Source organism: Daucus carota, chromosome 9, assembly GCF_001625215.2.
Source record: "Daucus carota subsp. sativus chromosome 9, DH1 v3.0, whole genome shotgun sequence".
NCBI lineage: Eukaryota > Viridiplantae > Streptophyta > Magnoliopsida > Apiales > Apiaceae > Daucus > Daucus carota.
The window spans coordinates 890,388-911,782 of record NC_030389.2 but is presented as its reverse complement, the minus strand read 5'-3'; the positions used below and the strand labels follow the sequence as shown (position 1 = coordinate 911,782).

Below are 21,395 nucleotides of genomic sequence, written 5' to 3'. Positions count from 1 at the left end.
TCAGGGTTTTTAAACTTCTTTTCAATTATTTTGATACAGAAAAAGGCTTACTTTTCATCCAAGACTATGATCATAATTTTGGAAAAGGTTAATATCAAAAGCTGAAAAAAAAATTCACATAAATCGGCTTTTTTTTCAAATCAACCCCTATAAATTGAGGTCAGACATCATAAAATTTAACATAAACAATTTTTTTTGTCTATGTATCTTCTCCATCTAATACAATAATGAGTTATACTCCCTCCGTATCAAATGGGTTGGGTACGGAGGTTAAGAAATATGTATAAAGTAGTGGAAAAGAGAAAAAAAAGTGGGTGTAGTGGTGGGATTCATTGATTTTTAATGTATTAAAAGAAGATAGTGAGGTAAAAGTAGTGTGAAACGGAAGAAAAAGTGGAGAAGTGGTGGGACCATCGACTATTTTTGGTAAGTTTTGAAATGTAAAGAATTGGGTGGGACATCCCAAAAAGGAAAGGGTAAAGAAATGAAAGGGACGGAGGGAGTACTATATGCTTGGAATAGCGATAAAGATGATTGACTGTTAAGAGTAAGAGTTTGTCGACGTGGGAGTCGACAAATCCAAACATGGAAGAAGAATATAGTCTTGACATAATATTGATGGATAAAAGGTCAATAAATTAACTGTTAGTAATATATGTTTGTTGTTATTCTTTTATAATATTTGTTTTGTTCATCGGACATGTTTGTTGTTTTTAAATTTTACGAAAAAGATTTACTTTTCTTCCAAGACTATGACCATATTTTTTGGAAAAGTTGTATATCAAAAACACCAATATACCCCTGCATGGATTTGAGTAATACGTCCTGACATGATTAATGCTCGTATTAATGACAAGCATATACTCTTAGGTATTTTTTCTGTTCATACTCAAGATGTTTATAATATAAAATATATTTAATTCAACAAATATTAATTTTGAATCACTAATATGATTTTTATAAGACGCCGCAAATTTATTTTATTTTACAAATATTAATTGTGCGGCTTCTCAAGTAGTTTGATATGTGATGTGATGGATAAAATTAAAAATTATTTATAAAATAGTTGGAGTTGTGAATTATTGATTTAAGAGATCAGTTGATTACATATAATACATGAATTTGAAAGATCATTAATTTATAATTAATATATGAAATTTGATTATGTGAATTGAAAGTTAAGACAAATATTTTCATAAATTAAGAATAATTTTTAATTATTTGATACAGTTTTTTGGAATCATATAAACATTTTTATACTTATATTTTCTTTTTGAAAAGTAAATACGTAATGTTAAAGACAGTCATGGCTGGAGTCGGACCGGTGACAATGTCGATATTGCTCTAGTGGAATCTATAATGTTCAATCATTTTTATCATACAAAATTTATCATGTGATGTCTTGCTTTCATGGTGGAAGCTCGGATTTGGTATTGTGATGATCAAAATTTGAAATTTTTTAACCACAATATTTTCTAAAATTAAAGTTCGGTTGTCTAGCACAGTTAGGGATGAACATGGGTCGAGTTAGCCGGGCTTGAGCATAAAATCAAACCAACCCACTATATTCGGTTTATAAAAATTTGAACCCGACCCTCAAAAATTATATTTTACCGATTTTTATAATTTATACATTGGGTTGGGTCAGGTTATTACCTTGTCAAAGTCACAAAATAATTTAAAACACTACAATCAATTTTTATTATGTCCACAAAACATGTATACATATGTACATAGTTCGTGCTATATAATGATTATTTGACGAGAAACGCATAAAACTTAGTTTCTTCAAAGACATTTAATATTTTTCAGATAATAATATTTATCACACTTTTCACATTTGCAAATCATTCCACAGAAAACATTTGCAGTTGAGTTCTTTATATGATTTAACATTTAATGTTTGAATATTGTCAGTGGAGTAAAATAATTAGTTATCAACCTTACAATGAACATCATTTATTATAACACTATAACAATAACACAAGTAGAGATGAGCATTCGGTTGGTTCGGTCCAGAACTAGACCGAACCGAAAGAACCAAGAACTGAACTAGTAATTTTTCCCAGATCGAATCGAACTGAAATTATCTTATTGTCGAACCGGAATCGAACCGGAATAATCCGGTTCGGTTCTTTCTCTAAGAACCGATTCTTTTTGTCTTTTTGACATTCCAATCGCAAGAAAGAGGATTTTTGGTCTTCCAAGTTGCTGCATCTCCTGCCAGATTTTTCAGAGTAAAAGGAAGCTTACATGAATCTCCACACTCCACACATATACTTCAAGCAAACTATAATCAAAAAGGAGATGATTATCATCTAATTAGGAGAAAGGGCCAAACCAGGTGATCCAGCATTTTTCAGTGATAATCAGTGGACTGTTTGTAGCCTCCATTAACACTACAAACACTAATTTTTTCTCTACCGGAAATGGTTGCTATTCTGGGGAAGTATTTGTTATAAACAAGCTACAGATACGTGGATTCACATATAAATCAGATTATTATGTTTCAGCTGGGGTGAGGATTCTAGAATCAGACTTATAATCTAAGAAGAAAGATATAGGGGGTGTTTGGGAATTGGATTTCTGGGCTTAAAAGCCTAGAAGTCCACTTCCTCTTTTCTGCTGTGTGTTTGGCAAATGATACAAAGTACTTAAAAAAAGTAAAAGAAGTCAAGGAGAAAAGCTATGAAACGGGGCTTTTTGGGGAACTCCAGCTTTTTTCAGCTTCCTGTCACGCACTGTTGTTTCTGTTCTAAACCCGTGATATTCTGCTACCTATTGTTTTTGTTTTTTTCTGTGAAACAACCTATTATTTTTGTTTATTTTTTATTCATGTTGTCTACTTCATGTTATCTCCATCCAAATATGGGGTGATTGAATATAAGAAATTTTTTTATTAAAATTTTTGTCTTCAATTTTATGAAATACTCAAATATATTAATATTTAGATAAATTTTTACACACACTTATACATCACTTAAATAGTTAAATGTGAGAAAAAAAAATTTATATAATATAAATATTAATCTAATCTAATATTTTCATCAACTTTTCTCAATTTATTTCATAAATATCAAATAATTATATTACAAAACTACGAAACTATACTAACTTATAAGTTAGGTTATCCAAACACTTAAAAAACTTATAAGTCTTGGTATCCAAACACTTATAATAGCTTATAAGTCCAAACCAACTTCTCAATTCTTATCCACTTCTTTACTTTAAGTAATAAGTCACTTCTTTTAAACTCAGCCAAACGGCCTCATAGTATTACTATTAACATATATTACATTTAATATATTAATATAAAAAGTTCGTTCTATTCGGTCGAAAAACGAATTTTTTGTGAAAGACCAAACCAAACCGAAATTTAATTCTGTCCAGACCGAAAAATCAAATAGACCAAAATTATGAAAAAATTAGAACCAAACCAGACCGAATTTATACGGTTCGGTTTGGTTTTTCGGTTCTGGTTCGGTTTTGCTTACCCCTACACACAAGTGTGAAATTGACTTCAACTTATAAATACGACAATAATTTTAATTTAAAATTGGACTAGTATTATGTAAATGGTAGGGTTGGGCTGCATAAGGGTTAATATTTCATAAATTCTAACCCAACCCAATATATTCGGGTTAATATAAAATGAACCCAGCTATATATCGGGTTTTGGACGGTTCGGTTTATTTTGCCAAAATAAGAGGCGGGTTAGGTCGGTTTTTTATTTACCCCTCAGCACAGTGCAGCAAGCAAAATCCCAAATCAAGAATATAAACCTTCCACATATAACGAAATTAAGAGAGAAGATCAAACAAGTGTAAAATTTTGATTTGTCAAACTTTTCATCTATCGGTTCTAGTTGCTTCTTTTATCAACACCAAGGTTAATAACTCTATTATCAATACTTCACACAATTTAAATAATTATTAGTATATTTTGATTGAATTTATATGTTGAATTTGTAGTGGATAACAGAATTATGATTATTTTTTTTTGAAAGCAACAGAATTATGATTACTAATATATGCTTGTGATTTTGTGTATATTAAATTATGAAATACTTGATTCTACTTAAGAACTTATATTTGATGAAAGGGTTTGAACATAATTAATTATGAAAAAGTTTCTCGTTTGAAAAATACCATTATAGAATAAACAATTAATAATGATGCTATTGCAAGTGTTCTTTAAAACAACCTCATATGAAACTTGTTTTAAATAATTTTTTTATCAAATCCCGAGTTAAGAAAAAGCATACTCGAATTTGATATCCCGTTGAGATCAGTGAGCAAAGTGATACATGACCTCCACTATCAATTTTATATTTAACTTTTTATCCATTAAAATTTTGAAGATAATGTCATATATTATTATGCAGCTCAATGATCATGATGTTGGAGTAAAAATAGGGAGATAGATAGAGAAGGTATCGTGGCCGTTTCAGGCTCTTTTTAGTAGATTTATTTGTGTAAGCAAACTTCCAGGAGTGATTTAAAAAAGAAAATCCCGAAAGGGAAATTTCAAATCTGTTTCCAGCATCGAGTGACATAACATGTATGATGTACCTACATTAAGGGTCTCTTTATTTTTTAACATAAACATCTCGTTCAACTTTCACCGACTAAGAGCTCTCCAACAGACTCTTCATTTAGGCTCCTAACTTAAGATTTGAGGAGGGAGAAAAAAAATGTTGCCCTAAAAGACTCTTAAATGGCTCTTAAATCACTAAGAGCCTCTTGTTTCTCTCTCCTCTCTCCTCAAAGTTGAGAGCCACCACATGGCTCCTAACTTATTTTTTCACAATAAAAAAATCCTCCCTTCCAATTCACCTCCATCTTTCCCTCTCTTTTGTTATAGTGGAGCCCAATATATGAATAAAATATGAATTAGAGAAGAGATGTAGAGAATATTGTTGGAGTTTACACTCTTAACTTTGTCCTAAATTACTAAGAGCCACATTTTTTATATTATATTTAGGAGCTAACAAGGAGACTCTTAGAGATGCTCTAAATATTCGGCAACAAATTATTAATCATTTCAGCGGATCTGTCAGTGTTCTATAAAAAAAAGACTCGTGCTCCAGCTAAATAGGATAGGTGATTAAGAAATTGTTGTAGTTGTTAGGATGACACAGAATAGCAATTACAATCTGAAAGTACACATTTTATTATTTTTCTTTCTTGGATAGAAGCCAACGAGCTGTGTCCAACCCTACTGTCTTAATGTCATAAAAAAATTCATAGAAAATCCATATGTGCATTTAATTAGTTAAAATTAACAATGGCCTCTCAAGGTTAATGATTTGACCTGATGAATACTGATCCATCATCTTGTTTCTGTACTTATCTTCTATAATTATGTTGTTAGAGTTAAAAAAAATACGGATGAGCTATTGATGCAAAGGTCGTCTGCGTTAATTTAAAAAATAGTGTTTCTTTGTAACATCTCAGTCGCACATCGAAAAGGGTGGAGACTTTAGTTCAATTTATAATCATAAGTACTACTACTACTAATTGTACCCACAAAATCATGATCTTTTCGAGATTTGTGTTGGTATTGTAAATTACTCAAGTTGTTGCAGCTAGGCCGGTGTATTTGGGCTTATTCAGTTTGGCCAGTATATTTGGGATTATTTTCGGATTCAGAATTTGGAATTTGACTCTATTTTTGAAAAAGACTCGGTATTTGACCCGATTGTCACATATGTTATGAGAGACTTATTTTCAGATTCGAAAGTTAAGAAGTGCTTCTGTGCGGCTCTCAAACACCACCTTAATTTTATTTTTTTTCCTTCTTCCTGACTAACTAAAAGTTATCTATTGAGAGATGGTTACAAACAATCGCTGGATCACCTCACTTATTTTAATAGTAAATCTACAAGTTGCAGGAAGTTCAGCACCATTATAAAAGTTGCAGCATCTGGTAAATATATTATTTCCATAATTACATCAACGCATATCAACTTGCTGATTACAGATGTCGATATCTTTCCAATTTTCCGGCCTCACTTCTGGCCAGTTTTCGACGCAACACAGGCTCACAACTAAACCAATCTCCTTGTTTAGATGCATGTCAAGTCTATCGACGGATCCAGAGTTTGACACCAAGAAGTTTCGGAAAAACTTGATAAGGAGGCCAAATTACAATAGGCAAGGCTTTGGACAGAAACAAAAGACTCTTGACCTAATATCAAGAGAGTATGGAAGTAAGTTGGTTCCATTAATTTGTTCTTTGGGAGGTTTTTTGCATGCATGCATGCAACCGGGGCCGGATATAGCAGTTTCGATTACCAGCCGGGACACGTGTCCTCTTTAAAAAAAAAAATTCACATTTTTTCATGATTCTAAATTTTATAAAATTATAGAATTGAATTTATGGATATAAAGATATGATCTAAAAAATTTGCTTGATACCTGGAGAAATCCCATGCTAGATCCGCCCCTGCATGCAACTACTTACCCGTTTTCTTTTGTACTGTAGGTGATATCATAAAAACTCTGAGGGCAAACGAGTATGAATATACATGGGGAGATATTACTGTGAAACTTGCAAAATCATATGGTTTTTGCTGGGGTGTTGAGAGGGCAATCCAGCTAGTTTACGAGGCGAAGAACCAGTTTCCTGATCAGAAAATCTGGATCACTAACGAAATTATTCACAATCCAACTTTTAGTAAGGTATTTATGCATTTTTAATTAATTTAGACATATGATCAGCTAGGTTCTATAGAGAAATGTTATACAACAAAAAACACAATTAGACGAAAATGAAGGTAAGTTGATATATATGACATTTATGTGATGTTGATTTGTTTCCAGAAACTTGAGAATCTCAATATTGAGTATCTTCCTAAAACCAAGGATTCGAAGAAACAATACGATGCTATTGAGAAGGGTGATGTTGTCATGTTCCCTGCACATGGAGTTGCAGTGGAAGAGATGATTATTCTGAGTGAAAAAAATGTGCAGATAGTTGACACTACATGTCCATGGGTATCTAAGGTACCTCTCAATCAGGGGCGGATCTAGGAAGAGACACGGGGGACACGTGTCCCTCCTAATTTTTTTTTAATATATTTTTTCACTATTTTAAATTTTGCAAAATTATTGAAGTGCACCTCCACAGGATTTAAAAATATATAGGTGTTTTCCGAAAATTTGTTTGGTGCCCCCCCCCCCCCCCCCAAAAAAAAGTTTGATTCCTAGATCCGCCCCTGCTCTCAATTCGACATTTATTACTTTCGTTATAAACATTTAAGTTTCAGTAGAGACATGATTGTCTCTGCAGTTGTTTCTTAAAAGGCTTAAAGGTTTTTGTTATAAGGTATGGACAAAAGTTGAAAAACACAAGAGCAGACAGTACACGTCGATTATTCATGGAAAATATGATCACCAAGAGACAATAGGGACCAAATCTTTTGCTGGAAACTATGTAGTTGTCAAGAACATAGCAGAGGTAGGCCAAGCTCTTAAAAATATTTCCAAAATGGCATGAACTTGACATATCATTTAGCTCGAGGTTTGGTTACAGTATATATGTTCTACTTTGCAGGCAATATATGTCTGTGATTACATTCTGGGGGGTGAACTTGATGGATCTAGCTCAACTAAAGAGGAATTTCTTGAGGTACGGATTCTGTAGCACCGTGATGGAACCTAAACTTGTACTTAAATTAATAAATACATGAATATCTGGTCGCAGAAATTAAGAAATAAGGTTTCTGAGGATTTTGATCCTGACAATCATCTGGTAAAAGTAGGAATTGCTAACCAAACAACAACATTGAAGGGAGAAACAGAGGAGATTGGTAAGTTACTGTTTTGGTATGGGCTATTTACAGTGTACTTTATCATTTCATGGTTTAAGATTATGTTGTTTCATAATATATTATTGTTTCTGCAGAACAAATCAGCATATTTCTTTTCAAAAAAAAAAAAACAAGATTCAGTTTACGTGAATTTGTGCATTGCCTTTGCTGCTTGCACCATGCATGCATTCTGATCGATAAGTTTTCAAATCAGGGAAATTAGTTGAGCGAACCATGATGCAGAAACACGGGGTGGAAAACATCAACAACCACTTTATGAGTTTCAACACCATCTGCGACGCTACTCAAGTAATTTGATCCTTTTGTGTTTAGCTCCAATTGTAATTAGTGAGAACTAGTGATACTCAACTAACAAAATGTATCAACATTTTTCTGGTAACTTTAATACTGTCTTTTGCCTATTTGAAGCATATTTTTTTACGAGTTGGGACAAAGTAATTTCATCATGTTTGTTTTATTCAAGGAACGACAAGATGCATTAGATGAACTTCTGGAGAATAAGTTGGATGTGATGTTAGTAGTTGGTGGCTGGAATTCTGATAATACTAGTCACTTACAAATGGTTTCCGAGAAGAGTAACGTACCAGCGTATTGGGTGGACACTGAGGAGAGAATTGGTCCTGGAAACAGAATAACCTACAAGCTGTCAGTAAGTTTACCAATATATTCTCCTCTGGCCGTGGATCATCTAGTTTCTAATACCATTACTCAATTGATACGTGATTTTGTTTTGTTGTATAATGTAGCATAATGAATTGGTTGAGAAGGAAAACTGGTTAGCTGATGGTCCTCTTACCATAGGAGTGACTGCTGGTGCAAGTACCCCTGATAAGGTAATTTTTATTCTGGTGCGATTCATATTGTTTAGAATTAGAGATTCAACTTGAAGAACTCGACTTTCATCTTTATTTTAAATATTAATACATGAGCAAAGAGTTGAATATTTGAAGATATGAATTAATCTGAGATACTGGTATGAAAACGAACTTGATCAGGTTGTAGAAGATGTTCTCCTCAAGGTATTTGCTATGAAGAATGGGAAGAAATTGCAGCATGCCTAGTCTCCAAGTGCTGAGCCAAGTAACAGAACTGAGCACCTGGTTTATATTTTAAGCGATTAATGTGAAGAAGAAGAAGAAATTCAGCATGTTGCAACTTCTAAGTTCTAAATAAGGTTAATAAACTTATGTTTATAAGTAAAATGCTGAAGATTCATGATTTTACTAGCGTGTAACTTTCTCTGAGTTGCTATTACGTGAAATTGAACAATGAAGATTGATGTATTGAACTTCTGCTACTACTTCTTCTTAATAAGCCTACAATACATGGAAATTGGATGTGAGCCAGAAAATAAAATGATAAAGATTATTTAAAAGCGACTATCAGTAGAACCCCGAATAGGGGGAGTAGGAGTGAGGATCCTTAAAAAATTGTGCTTGATTTAGAAAAACTTCCCTTTTCTTTAAACAAATGCAAAGCCCTTTAAGTGGTAGCAACAGCCACATCTATTTGAAACAACATTTCCAGAAATATACAATCAGTATGCGAAGGGGCAGAGATAATTTACATATATAATATGTAAAGGTGAACTACCTTACCCTATTAACTATGAAGTTCATATAAATATATACAAAGCGCCAAAGCCAAAAGCTAAATAAGATATAAGAATCCTCACTGAACAAGCAATTGATTTACAGATAATGGACCTGACAATTGATTGTCTGGCACCAGTTATTTAACAGTTGGTTTCTACACTGTTGGATCAACCATCTAACGACTAGGATTAGTGAACATAATTAAAGCACACTCCTTGGAAATGTACCGCGGAGAGGCTAGTAGCCTAGTTAATTATCAGTATGTGAGGATCTGATATTCTGATTATTAGAAAGCATTAACAAGTTTTCTTTGTGTCAGAGATGTTTGAGTTTAAAATCTTAAACTCTAATACTCGTTATTTTTTTAATAAAATTTGTAAACTCTAATTTCTAGTTTTATTTATGAAAATCTTCAGCTGTAAATAGCATTCCAGACCTCTAATAAGATTTCAGATTCCTGTAGGATCTTATGAGTTTTTATAGCACCCATCTAAACTCAAAGCTCCTATTTGTACATTTGTGAAACCAGTTACCGACGTCACTTTAGCCTTAAATAATTTAACTGTACTATAGTTTGCAGTATGATGAGTTGGTTACTGAAAATACTCTGCTAGGAAGAGGACTTATTTGGACCATATGTTGTCTTCAACAAATTTGCAGCACGCGGACAGTCTCCAAGTTGAGGGAAAATAACACAGAACTCAGTACCTTGTAAGCAAGGATATAACTTATAAGACATGTTTAGGAATATCATGGTCTCCTCAGAAACCAACTTCAGTTCCTATAACCAAAAGCAACGTCTACCACTCTGCCCATTTGATTCTGATCTACGTGCAGGAAATGCCTTTAATTTGGTGTGCTTTGTGTCAAGGAATATATCATGTACTCAGTTTTTGATACTCAACAATCTGATCTGCATTGCCATAATGTGATACTTTTTACAAAATTTTGATTAGAGGATGATTACTGATTAATAATGTTAAGCTCATTCGCATCTGTCAATGTCTAGTTAACAAAGAGAATTATATTACCGAATACTGCTTTTTGTTTAATGCTCAGGTGTTTCTTACTGAGCTTGTCATGCTCATTTATCTGTGATTAGGGCATGGTAAGATCCGTTTCATGAATTTTACCAAGGTTTAATGGCTATTAGTTCAAAATGACATATAAACTTTCTCCATGTCGATCCAGTTCTCTGGTCTCACTGCAGGCCACTTTTTGCTGCATCACGGACTATTCAATGGCAAGAAACCAATCTCCTTGTCTTCCAAATGCATGGCAACTCTGTCACCAGATTCTGATTTTGACAGCAAAGAGTTTCATAAAAACTTAACTGGGAGCGGGAGGGCCTAAAGAAGGATTTGGACGTAAAAAGGAGACCCTTGAGCTGATATCAAGAGAATATTATTGTGGACTTAACTTTATTTTAAATATTTTGAGTTTTAATTAGTTGTTATAAGCTTGTTTCTGTAAGGCCACAATTATAATTTATTAAATTTCACTTGAGCATCAACTCGTACTTAACATCCAACCATGCAACTAACGTGGGGCTTCTGCAGGTGGTGTCGTAAGAACTCTGAAGGCAAATGGGAATGAATATACGTGGGAATATATAACTGTAAAACTTGCAGGATCTTATGGTTTTTTCTGGTGTGCTGAGCGAGCCATTCAGCTTGTTTACAAAGCCAAAGACCAATTTCCTGAACAGAAAATCTGGATCACTAATCAAATTATTCACAATCCAACTCTAAAATAGCCGGGAAAATGTGACAGTCATGAATTAATGACTAAATTAAGTCGTCTGGTTAAAGTACCATACCAGCATACTAGGTCGATTCTGAGGACATAATTGGTCCTGGAAACAGAATAACTTACAAGTTATCAGCAAGTCTTGCAAATAATCTTCGTCTTATGTTAAAATATGTAGTAGTTCTTAATTCGATAGTTAGTAATGACAAGTACATGTTTCTCAATTTGCCAAGAATGCGAATCCCAAACATTTCGCGTTACAAATTATGCTAAACCTAATTCACATTACTGAACTTTTGAAATGCAAATGGAAGTTCCAACTTGCCGAAGGTACAGAAAAGGGAGCATTTTCGATTAGCCAAAAAAAGGCGCAGCGCAAATCCGGGATTTTTTTTCTGAGCTGTGAAATACAGACTTTACATATTCAAATTTCATGCACAAGAATACAATTTACACAAAGGCATAAAAGATTTAACAAATTTCTCCTGGTAAAACCTTGTTGAGGGCTGCAGATATCTTCACTTTGCATGTTGCATTTCTACCGATGACTTAAAATCAACTCTTCATGACCTTTGTTCAGAGTCATCATCAGACTTTTTGTTTTCCCATGGAGGTAAGCAACCTTTGTAGTGGGAATGTAGGAACAAGGAATTAATTGATACTTCCCTCTCCTTGTGATGCATGGACATTGATGTGAAGCAACTGAAGGCATTAGTCAGACTCTTCTTTTCATCATCAGAGCAACGGAAATCTGGTTCACGTCTTATAGCAGGAGTTTTAAGGGCCTCTGGGAGGATAGAGTGGCATAGTGAACCTACAAATAGTAGAATGAACAAAAAATGTTATATGAGACCTGGAAATTATAACCATTGCTAAATTTCAGACGATAGGCAGTAAAGTGGATTCAGCAAGATGAATTGAAAAACTCTTCACATTCTCACTTGCCAAAGGTGTTACTCATACAGAGGGGAGAAAGTTAGTCTTGACAACTGGTAGAAAAGCAACATACACCAGTAGCTATATAGTTAAATCAACATATTATATCAGGTCTTAAAGCTTCACTTGTCAAAGCTACAATACAAAAAATATACAAACGACCCATGTTCAACAGTAGAGGTATACTAGTGTTTCAGCGAGAGAAGAGCGGTTAAATGATTACCTATATTGGCTAATCGATTCACCCATTTTGGAATCCGATTCCCAGTTAGCTGGTAACATATATCCTCACAGAAGTGGTTGCAGTTCTTTACAACCAAATGATATGAATTGCCATAGTAGTGTGCAGATTGTTGCTCAACAAATTCTCTAACTTGAAAAGGATCCATGTAAGTTGACCCCATATAAATTGATTTTCTGAACTTGAAGCCAGGGCACTGTCGAGGCTCAATCTCAAAGACGCCACTTGCTGCGAGATCATGGGCTCCAAAAGCATATTCTACTCCATCAACTGTAAGCATCAAAAAATTCATATTTAGACGTAAAAAGAACCACCAGTGCAGTTTACGGTTACACAAGACAGTACCCAGACCTTCCAAACCAGAGTGAAAGATACCAAGGCCTGCCCAATAGACATAGCCGTTGATGGCTGTCAAGTCATACACATTCAGATAGACAGGTGTCTCGCAAGGACTATAGCTCGATGACTGTACTTTATGAAACATGCAAAAGCGAGTGCTAGGTCTGGCTCGTAGATAATGAGGTACTAACGACCGCCACCCACGCTTTTGTTCTATCTTCATGATAATAAATGTAAGATACCAGTTAATGAATTCCCTCCTAGTTCTTTCCTGTAATATAGATAACATCGCATTCAGATTCAAGGACATGTTATAAGATCAACATATAAAATACAACCACAAGGATACATATATGCCTCTAAATATATTCTTAAGCAAGGTAAAACATCTATTATCCTATAGCAAACTAACAATCCACATTCTTTTAAAGACGAAACATATCAATCAGCCTGAGTACTAAACTTACTTGCAAGCTGCACCACTTTGCATGTCCTAAGAAAGATCGTTATCGAAATAATCGAACTAAGACTGACTATCCTTATTAAAACACAGGACACACAATTCCAGACGTTACGGCTTCAAGACAGCATTATTTACTACATGTACTTATGCTCTAAGTCTCAACAATATTCCACTGAACAGACCACAAACTTACAATTCATTTTGCAATATATTTTCAAAATACTAGATATTAAGAGCAAAAGAATTACTTCACAGCAGGATCCTTGTAAAACAGATAGCCCAAACTGAATCACTACCTCGCTATGTTTGTCACAAAATAAGCTCACAAATCCTAACAGTTTTGGCACAAGCCTTGATCTGGAAAAACACTTCCACTATTCAACTCGCAATGCTAATTAAACCCTTTGAAAAAATTGAAAAATCAAGATCCATTGCCATGTTATATCTCACATACCTCTAATCAAGTACGAAACACGATACCATTAAAGAAAAACACAGTCTCTAGTTTTTTTCATCTCCCCTTTTACTTATGAATGAAATTAATCCAGTCAATTGCCCCTTTTAACATAATGAAAACAACCAAATAACAAAGTGCTCATTGACATGGCAGATGGCTTCCAGGAATTTTATGAATCAGCAAGAACATAATATATTGCAGGATTTGTGCAGAAAATGAGGACAAAACTATCTTGCTATAATAATCTACACACAGAAAGAATAAAAATCACTGAACTCTGTACAAGACAAGATAAACATCACAATAGCAACAAATGGTTAACCAGCAAAATTAAACAAGATTCATACAAATATCAGATATAAGAATTCAAGAAACACATTTGAACAACTACATTAACAGAGAGAGAGAGGGAGAGAGAGGGAGGGAGGGAGGGAGAGGGAGAGAGAGAGAGAGAGAGAGAGAGAGAGAGAGAGAGAGGGAGAGACCATCTTTACCTACAAGAAAAACACACCCATGAATGCTATGAAACGCAAAATCTCCCCCATAATCCACCCATTCAATCGTTGCACAAAGAACAGCACCTGGGTGCAGAGCAATGAATATCCAACTTCTTCTTGAGGCAAAATATTCAAACTGACATATGAAGAGAGTACATAAACTAGTGTCCTTTAAATGCTTAAAGAACAAAAAGGGAAATCTTTAAAGCCAAGAAAAAATCTTGCTCTGTTACGCTTTGATTTGACTTATTGTTTGTACACAAGCTGACATATGCAATCAAATTATGGTCTTTCAGTTTTTGTTTTGTTTTTTTATTTCGAACACACTCATATTATGGCGTTTAGTAAACAAACTTTTCCCTCTCAAAAAGAATATAGAAACAACCATTTTTCTCTTCTTGATTTCTTAATAGGTCTAAAATTATGTTTTTTTTATTATTTTCGTATTATCAGTTATGTAAAAAGTCAGAAACTGAATTAAAATCATAAATAAATCTGAAATCGATTTCAGGATAAAAGTTGATAGAATGTAGTTTTTTCAAGTACTTTTTTTGTGATTTTTAAACAACAATCAAGTCAATCACTTGAATTCTCTCTCAAAAAAAAAGTTAATCACTCGAACATATAATTTATTAAATTTATTATTATTATTATATTTTCAATAAATCATAAACCATTAAAATTATCCAAAACTAAATAAACTAACTAAATCACTCTATGAAGTGATAAGTCATTATTTTTTTTTTGACTAATATGGCTTATAGCCTTACAAAGTGAGTATCTGTTCGAAGATATTCTCGGGGTGAGCCAGAGTCGAACCCATGACCTGGGACGACAGAGGATAAACCCTTAACACTGGGCTATCCGATCGTGCTCGATAAGTCATTATTTTAATTTGATAAAAAAAAAAGTCATTGTTTTAATTTTATTCGAGTAAGCTATTAAAGTTTGGCAGCTGGCAGCTTCTGTGTATTGGGCTTGGACTTATGTTCTGTGAAAGAAGACTGATGTGGTTATGGAGCATTTATCTATGGGCTTGTGAAAGAAGACTGATGTAGTTGTGGAGCATTTGTTTCTGGGCTTGAGGAGACTGGGCTATTCTGGGCCTTTGATCTCCGACATTGGCGTGTTCTAAATCCAGTGGATTGTATTTATCCATAGTGACATCATACATACAAAATGAAGCATGTCATGCATGTTCAGTATAGATATTGACATGCAGGGGAATTTGCCAAACAAGACTTGCTTTTAGATCCCAATTAATATTTAAAATTTCTGAAATTTTTTTATATAGTATAAAATATATATATATATAATATATTGATTTGATATGTGTAAATTTGATTTTTGACTAAAATTTCATAAATCTCACACCGGCCTGCATGCGGGTAATCATTTAATTTTTGTTATCTCTTCATAATTGAGTGAATAAAATTGAAGCAAAGACCAAATAATGTATAAATGAAATAAAGTTGCATGGCCCTTAACAGGAAACAGGACCCACTTCTCTGTATAAGATTCTTTCTCATTAAAGAAAATTGAAAAGACTAAAATGAAGGCCCATTAATCATTAATGCAACACTTTGCAAGTCAAGGTGTGAAGGTTATTTCTAGCCATTGTATAGTGGTTGGTCCAAGAAATTATGTGGACAATTGAAAATATAGACACAACGACAAATATGTATCTATTTTAGTGTCCACTAACAAGTCTGTACACAATTTCTAACTCATTTTCCCCTTAATCTTGTTGGTTTTGCAAGTTTTAGTCAAAATTGTTTCCATCATATTTATTAAATTACTTTTAAAACCCAAAAATTACGTTCACTTGACTTGAATGAAAAGGATATGAAATGGAAGTTATAGAAAATATTATAAAAAAGGCTAGTGACTAAATATGAGAGTTTTAAATTTTCAATGTCAAAGATCACACAGAAACATGATAGAAGTGAGATGGACATTCTCTCCGGAATATGTGATTTTTTAGTGTAAATAGTTTGGAATCACAAATGACCAAAAGAAAATAGATATTTTCTCTAATTAGCCACAATGTAAAGTAGGGGAGAGCGGATGCGGTTTCGGTGCGGTTTTTGGATAAAACCGCAACCGGAACCTCATACCCTCGGTTTTAAAAATTAAAAACCGCAACCGCAACCTCATCGCCGGTTTCGGTTTCGGTTCCAAAACCTCGGATTCGGTTTCTATCGGTTCGGTTTCGGTTAAAAAACCGCATGAAAAAAAGTACGAATTATTATACATGATCAATTAAAACTTAATTAAAAATTATACATTCATGCAAAGTTTAAACAAAGGAAAAACATAACAATCAGAACCATAAGTCTGCATAAGTATTAAGTCTAATCTACAGGTTAAATAATAAGCTGAACTCTTATAATAATAATGATTATCCATAACTTCAGTAGTATTTTGCATCCGGTCAATGCATATTAGAGCTAGTGCTACTGAAGCTAAAATCAGATTTCAGGTGTTAACTTCAGTAGAAGTTTAACCTTAGACCTCAGTGACACTCTTGCCTGCTTTATATGAAGTAGCTTAATAGTCAATATTGTCGATATTTAATAGATTTCTATATAAATTATAAATATTATAATTATTATATATATAATTTTTTAAAAATCGGATCGGTTCGGTTTTTTTCGGATCGGTTCCTAGCTATAACCGGAACCGCATATTCGGTTTCGGTTTTAAAATTTTCGGTTTCGGTTTCGGTTCGGTTTTATACGGTTCGGATTTTAGCGGTTTGTAGCGGTTTCGGTTTCGGTTTCGGTTCTATTCGGATTTTTGCTCACCCCTAATGTAGAGTACAAATGGATCATCATGTATGTGGTTGGTTTGATAAAGTTTAGTGCGTACTGATGGATCATCACAGATATTGTTTCGTCGAAGGATTTGATGAAGCAGAACCAACATAGATGGATTACACAAGAATAAATCAAGTTAATTCAAAAAAGTGTGCAAATAGTGGCAGTTTTTATCCAGTTTGATATCTCCGTTTCAGATCATTGTCACCCATCATCGACAAACGGGAACTGTTTAGGTAAGTCCCATGTGAAAAAGGTCATGGACTAAGATATATTAATATTATATCACACACTATATTATTTATTGTGCACTAAGCCGGGAGTCTTCACGGAAACAGCCTCTCTGCTTTAAGGGCAAAGACAAGGCTGCGTAAATCTTACCCTCCTCAGACCCTGCTCTAAGCGGGATATACTGAGTATGTTTGGTTTGGTTTGGTTTATAATTTATACAATTTAATGGTTGGGTCATCCAATAGAAATTTACACGTGCAAATGACATGAACCCTTCATGATTCAGCTAATTTCATTCACGTTAATAAACGGCTCCTAATCCTAGGATCCGTTTGACTGAGTTTATAACTTATAACTTAACGTGATAAGTCGAGAGATTAAAATATCTGTTTGGATAATTTTGACTTATTAATGACTTAAGAGTTATTAAAAATATAATAATAGAATTAAAAATGATTTATAAGTAATTTATGACTTAGGAGTAATTTTTATCAAAAAAAATTAGTCACTGAAAAAAGTACCTCAAACTAACTTCTGGCTTTAAGTCAGCTTTTGGCTTATTTCTGACTTTAAGCTGACTTCTGACTTATTACATAAACAGACATTTTTCAGCTTAAAGTCAGAAATGACTTAAAACCGGATTTTAAGCCGAGGAAAACAAGGTTAAAGGAAATGGTTGAATGATTGATATGGTGGTTAGAATTATCTTGAGTAGACTTGAGAATCTTGTACACGACGCGAAAATTACCGTATCAACATGACATGAAAAATTAGCGTTGAATTTCAATTTTTAATACACAAACATGTAAATACACGAATATAAGAAATAAAAGGCAAATCAAGGGTCAGATATGAATTTTCATTTTATATACAAGAAAGTACACGAATATACATGATATAAATATATCTTTAAATAAATAAATATCAAAACATATATGAATTTGAGATTAAATATACAAATTCTAGATGAATATGAGTTTCGCTTTCATATACATAAAACAGGAAAATACAAAGAGTACGAAAATACATAGCACTCATATTGACATGTTTAAGTATTAAATATGCTTATGAGTTTGAAGATAAAACTTTGTGTTTTTTCTCCGGAACTCTATGGTAAGTTTATAGTTAGGGTGTAAGTCCAATGTAAATTATAACCTAAAGAAATACAACTTTTAATAAAATTGATAGGAAAATGTAAATAAATTTGAACAAATTGATGGGAAAATAGATAAATATCGAAACAGATATGAATTTTGGATTAAGTACACAAATTACATAAACTGATTGGATATGAGTTTCACCTTCAAATACACCAAACACTACGTTGACATTTTAATGTTAAATATGTTGATCAATTTGATGATAAAATTTTGTGAATTATATTATCATTTCGTCTGAACTCAAAAAAATGTTAAATTTGTAGTCAGTATAAGTCGAATGCTGATTATTACTAGAAGGAATGCAAAATATTTTTAATAAAATTTATAGGAAAATGAAAATAATTTTGAACAAATCAATGACAAAATGATTTATTGGTTGACTATTCATCAAGGAAGCTTTTAATATGAATGCTACTATGTGGAAAAATAGCTATCACCAAGTGGGGTTGTGATCTATCAATTTGTTGTCTAATACAGATAGATGCTTTCTCAAATTGTACTCGATCGACCAAAAGAGAGCCACAAATAATATAAGGCCAAGACTAAAGTACGATTTAAATCCCGAAAATTCAAATCCACGTGGAATAGACTTTTATTCATGTAAAACAATTTTGAGTATTCGATGGCCACCGTTTTACGTTGGTAGTTTCTTGTCCATTCGGTTCACGATAACACGTTCACCATCGGCCATCAAGTAGAATCTCCAAATTATTGAGAGTGATAGAACGACAGCCATGCTATATTGCTGTATAATATATTCATCTTTACCATTTAACTGTATGCATGCAGCTTTCTTCCGACACATAATTTAAGATGAATAGAAAATCTGATTTTAAAATTTGTTTTTAACTTTTTCCCTTTCATATTAAAGTTTAATAAACAATAACTTTTTTATGAACAAAAGTCAAAAGTAATTCATAAAAATATAGTACAGTATATGATTTAACGAAGTTTTAAAATGCGTGGTGAATTCCCACTTCCCAGTACATGCATCTCCGAGGGACCGGGAATAAGATTTTGTCAGGATTTTATTCTGATTTAAAAATCATTAAAAGACTACTCCTTCTGTCCCCTGAATTGTATAGATCGAGTAACGGGACGCGGTACGGACTTTAATACTCTCGTAAAATGTAATTATGTAATTTATTTTTAAAATTTTTTTCTGAATTAATGTTTGGATGTTAGAGCATCTCCAAGAGGCTTTTCATTTAGGCTCCTAACTTGAGATTTGAGGAGGGAGAAGCAAAATGTTGCTCCAAAAAACTCTTAAGTGGCTCTTAAATCTTAAGAGTCTCTTGTTTCTCTCTCCTCTCTTCTCAAAGTTAAGAGCCACCACATGGCTCCTAACTTATTTTTTTACAATAAAAAAAATCCTTCCCTCCAATCAACCTCCATTTTTCCCTCTCTTTTGTTATAGTGGAGCCCAATATATGAATAAAATATCAAATAGAGAAGAGATGTAGAGAGTATTATTGGAGTTTACACTCTTAACTTTGTCCTAAATTACTAAGAGGCACATTTTTTATATTATATTTAGGAGCAACAAGGAGGCTCTTGGAGATGCTCTTATATTTTTATTCAGAAAAAGAACATCTCAAAAATAAGTTACGGAACTATAAAATAAGAGCATTGAAATGCGTGTCGAACAGTTGAAAAAAAACGTGTGAGAGTAATATTGACGCTAGGGTCTCATGTTAGAACTAGAAAATCAAACTTCTAATTTGTATTAATGTCTTGATTAATTCATGAGCAACAATTTATTGAATATAATTTATATAATTTATTGAATATAATTTATATGTCTTATTTGATTTTATATGACTATATTAACTTAATTTTAACTAAAATTTACCAATTTTATATCAATACTGTAATATTAGAAAGTATATTCAATATAATTTAAGATCTAATATTTCATTTTTAATTATAATTATTTATATCAAACAAAATTTGATTATGTGATCATTATAAATCATATAAAACATAAAATGAGACATGCAAAGTATATAAAATAATAGTATGTCGTCAAAATTTTAAACTATTTTTTATTATCAATTATTCCATCTATTTATAAATTAGTCGTTTAACTTAAAAATTTTTCAAGTTAAATTGATCGAACTTTGACAAAATTTGTGTTTACTATATAATTTATCAAAATTTTATATAAATACATATCAAAATATATTTTTTCCGATTTTTAGAATTAATTTACAATTTTTAAATTAAATTTATTAATTTGATTACTCCCTCCGTCCCCCCAAATTGTTTACATTGGAGGGGGACACGGAGATCAAGACAATGTATGAAAAATGAGTAAAGTTAGGTGAAAAGTGAGTAAAGTGGTGGGACCCATCAGTATTTAATAATAGATTTGAGATAGTGGAGGAAAGTAGTGGGTGTAATAGTAGTTTTTATTGTTAAATACTACCTCCGTCCCATTTTATATGAATGGGTTTGACTTTCACGGAGATTAAGAAAAAAGTAGTAAATGTAGTTGAAAAGTGGGTAAAGTGGTGGGACCTATCAATATTTAATAATAGATTTGGGATAGTGAAGAAAAATAGTGGGTGTAATAGTGTTTATTTAATAATAGGAGAGTATAAAATATAGAGTTAGTGGGTGTAATAGTAAAAAGTAGTGTTCAAAAATAGCAAGTATTCTAGGTTCATTTTTTTTGGGACGTCCCAGAAAGGAAATGAGGTCACATAAAATGGGACGGAGAGAGTATGAGATAGTGGGTGTAATGATGAAAAAACTTACTATGCATGGTAACGTAAAGAAATGAGAGGGACATATCAAAATAATAACTGTAAAAAAATGAGAGGAACGGAGAGAGTATAAAATATAGAAAGTTAACCACACGTCTGAAACCGAAGGAGTCCTTGCATTCTTAAAAACAGAAAAGGAATGGAAGGACAATTTGAGGTGGATCATGAATGTCTTATATTCATCATTTCATGAAGTGACTTCACATGATGAAAATTTTGGCTACTAAGTGAGTATACAAGTCCAATTAAAAGTTGAAGATTTAGCATTTACGTGAAATACTTGCTGTTTCATCAAAATGGTTAGCC

At 32.8% G+C, this 21,395-nt stretch overlaps 2 protein-coding genes and 1 long non-coding RNA gene across 7 annotated transcripts; 1 reads left to right on the top strand and 2 right to left on the bottom strand.

The window, feature by feature from the left end:
- Nucleotides 1-1,945: 1,945 nt before the first annotated feature.
- Nucleotides 1,946-2,726, bottom strand: LOC135149738 (uncharacterized). Its single transcript, XR_010287929.1, has 2 exons — nt 2,342-2,726; nt 1,946-2,220 (listed from the first exon to the last, which is right to left on the bottom strand). It is a non-coding gene; the product is annotated as an uncharacterized LOC135149738 (long non-coding RNA).
- Nucleotides 2,727-5,931: 3,205 nt separating this feature from the next.
- Nucleotides 5,932-9,131, top strand: LOC108200992 (4-hydroxy-3-methylbut-2-enyl diphosphate reductase, chloroplastic-like). Of its 2 annotated transcripts, none has more exons than XM_064085534.1 (10): nt 5,932-6,211; nt 6,487-6,683; nt 6,825-7,007; nt 7,294-7,461; nt 7,558-7,632; nt 7,708-7,813; nt 8,028-8,122; nt 8,298-8,483; nt 8,581-8,667; nt 8,830-9,131. In XM_064085534.1, the coding sequence occupies exons 1-10, from the start codon at nt 5,983-5,985 to the stop codon at nt 8,893-8,895; spliced, it is 1,392 nt and encodes a 463-aa protein (XP_063941604.1). In that variant the 5' UTR covers nt 5,932-5,982; the 3' UTR covers nt 8,896-9,131. The 2 variants fall into 2 exon arrangements, with proteins under 2 accessions (XP_063941604.1, XP_063941605.1); XM_064085535.1 differs by having other exon boundaries at nt 5,934-6,211; nt 7,330-7,461.
- A 2,311-nt stretch (nt 9,132-11,442) lies between these two features.
- On the bottom strand, nt 11,443-14,331 carry LOC108200972 (deSI-like protein At4g17486). Of its 4 annotated transcripts, none has more exons than XM_064085536.1 (4): nt 14,100-14,331; nt 12,701-12,965; nt 12,338-12,625; nt 11,443-11,992 (listed from the first exon to the last, which is right to left on the bottom strand). In XM_064085536.1, the coding sequence occupies exons 1-4, from the start codon at nt 14,100-14,102 to the stop codon at nt 11,742-11,744; spliced, it is 807 nt and encodes a 268-aa protein (XP_063941606.1). In that variant the 5' UTR covers nt 14,103-14,331; the 3' UTR covers nt 11,443-11,741. The 4 variants fall into 4 exon arrangements, with proteins under 4 accessions (XP_063941606.1, XP_063941608.1, XP_063941607.1 ...); XM_064085538.1 differs by having other exon boundaries at nt 14,113-14,330; XM_064085537.1 differs by having other exon boundaries at nt 14,109-14,327.
- Nucleotides 14,332-21,395: the final 7,064 nt, after the last annotated feature.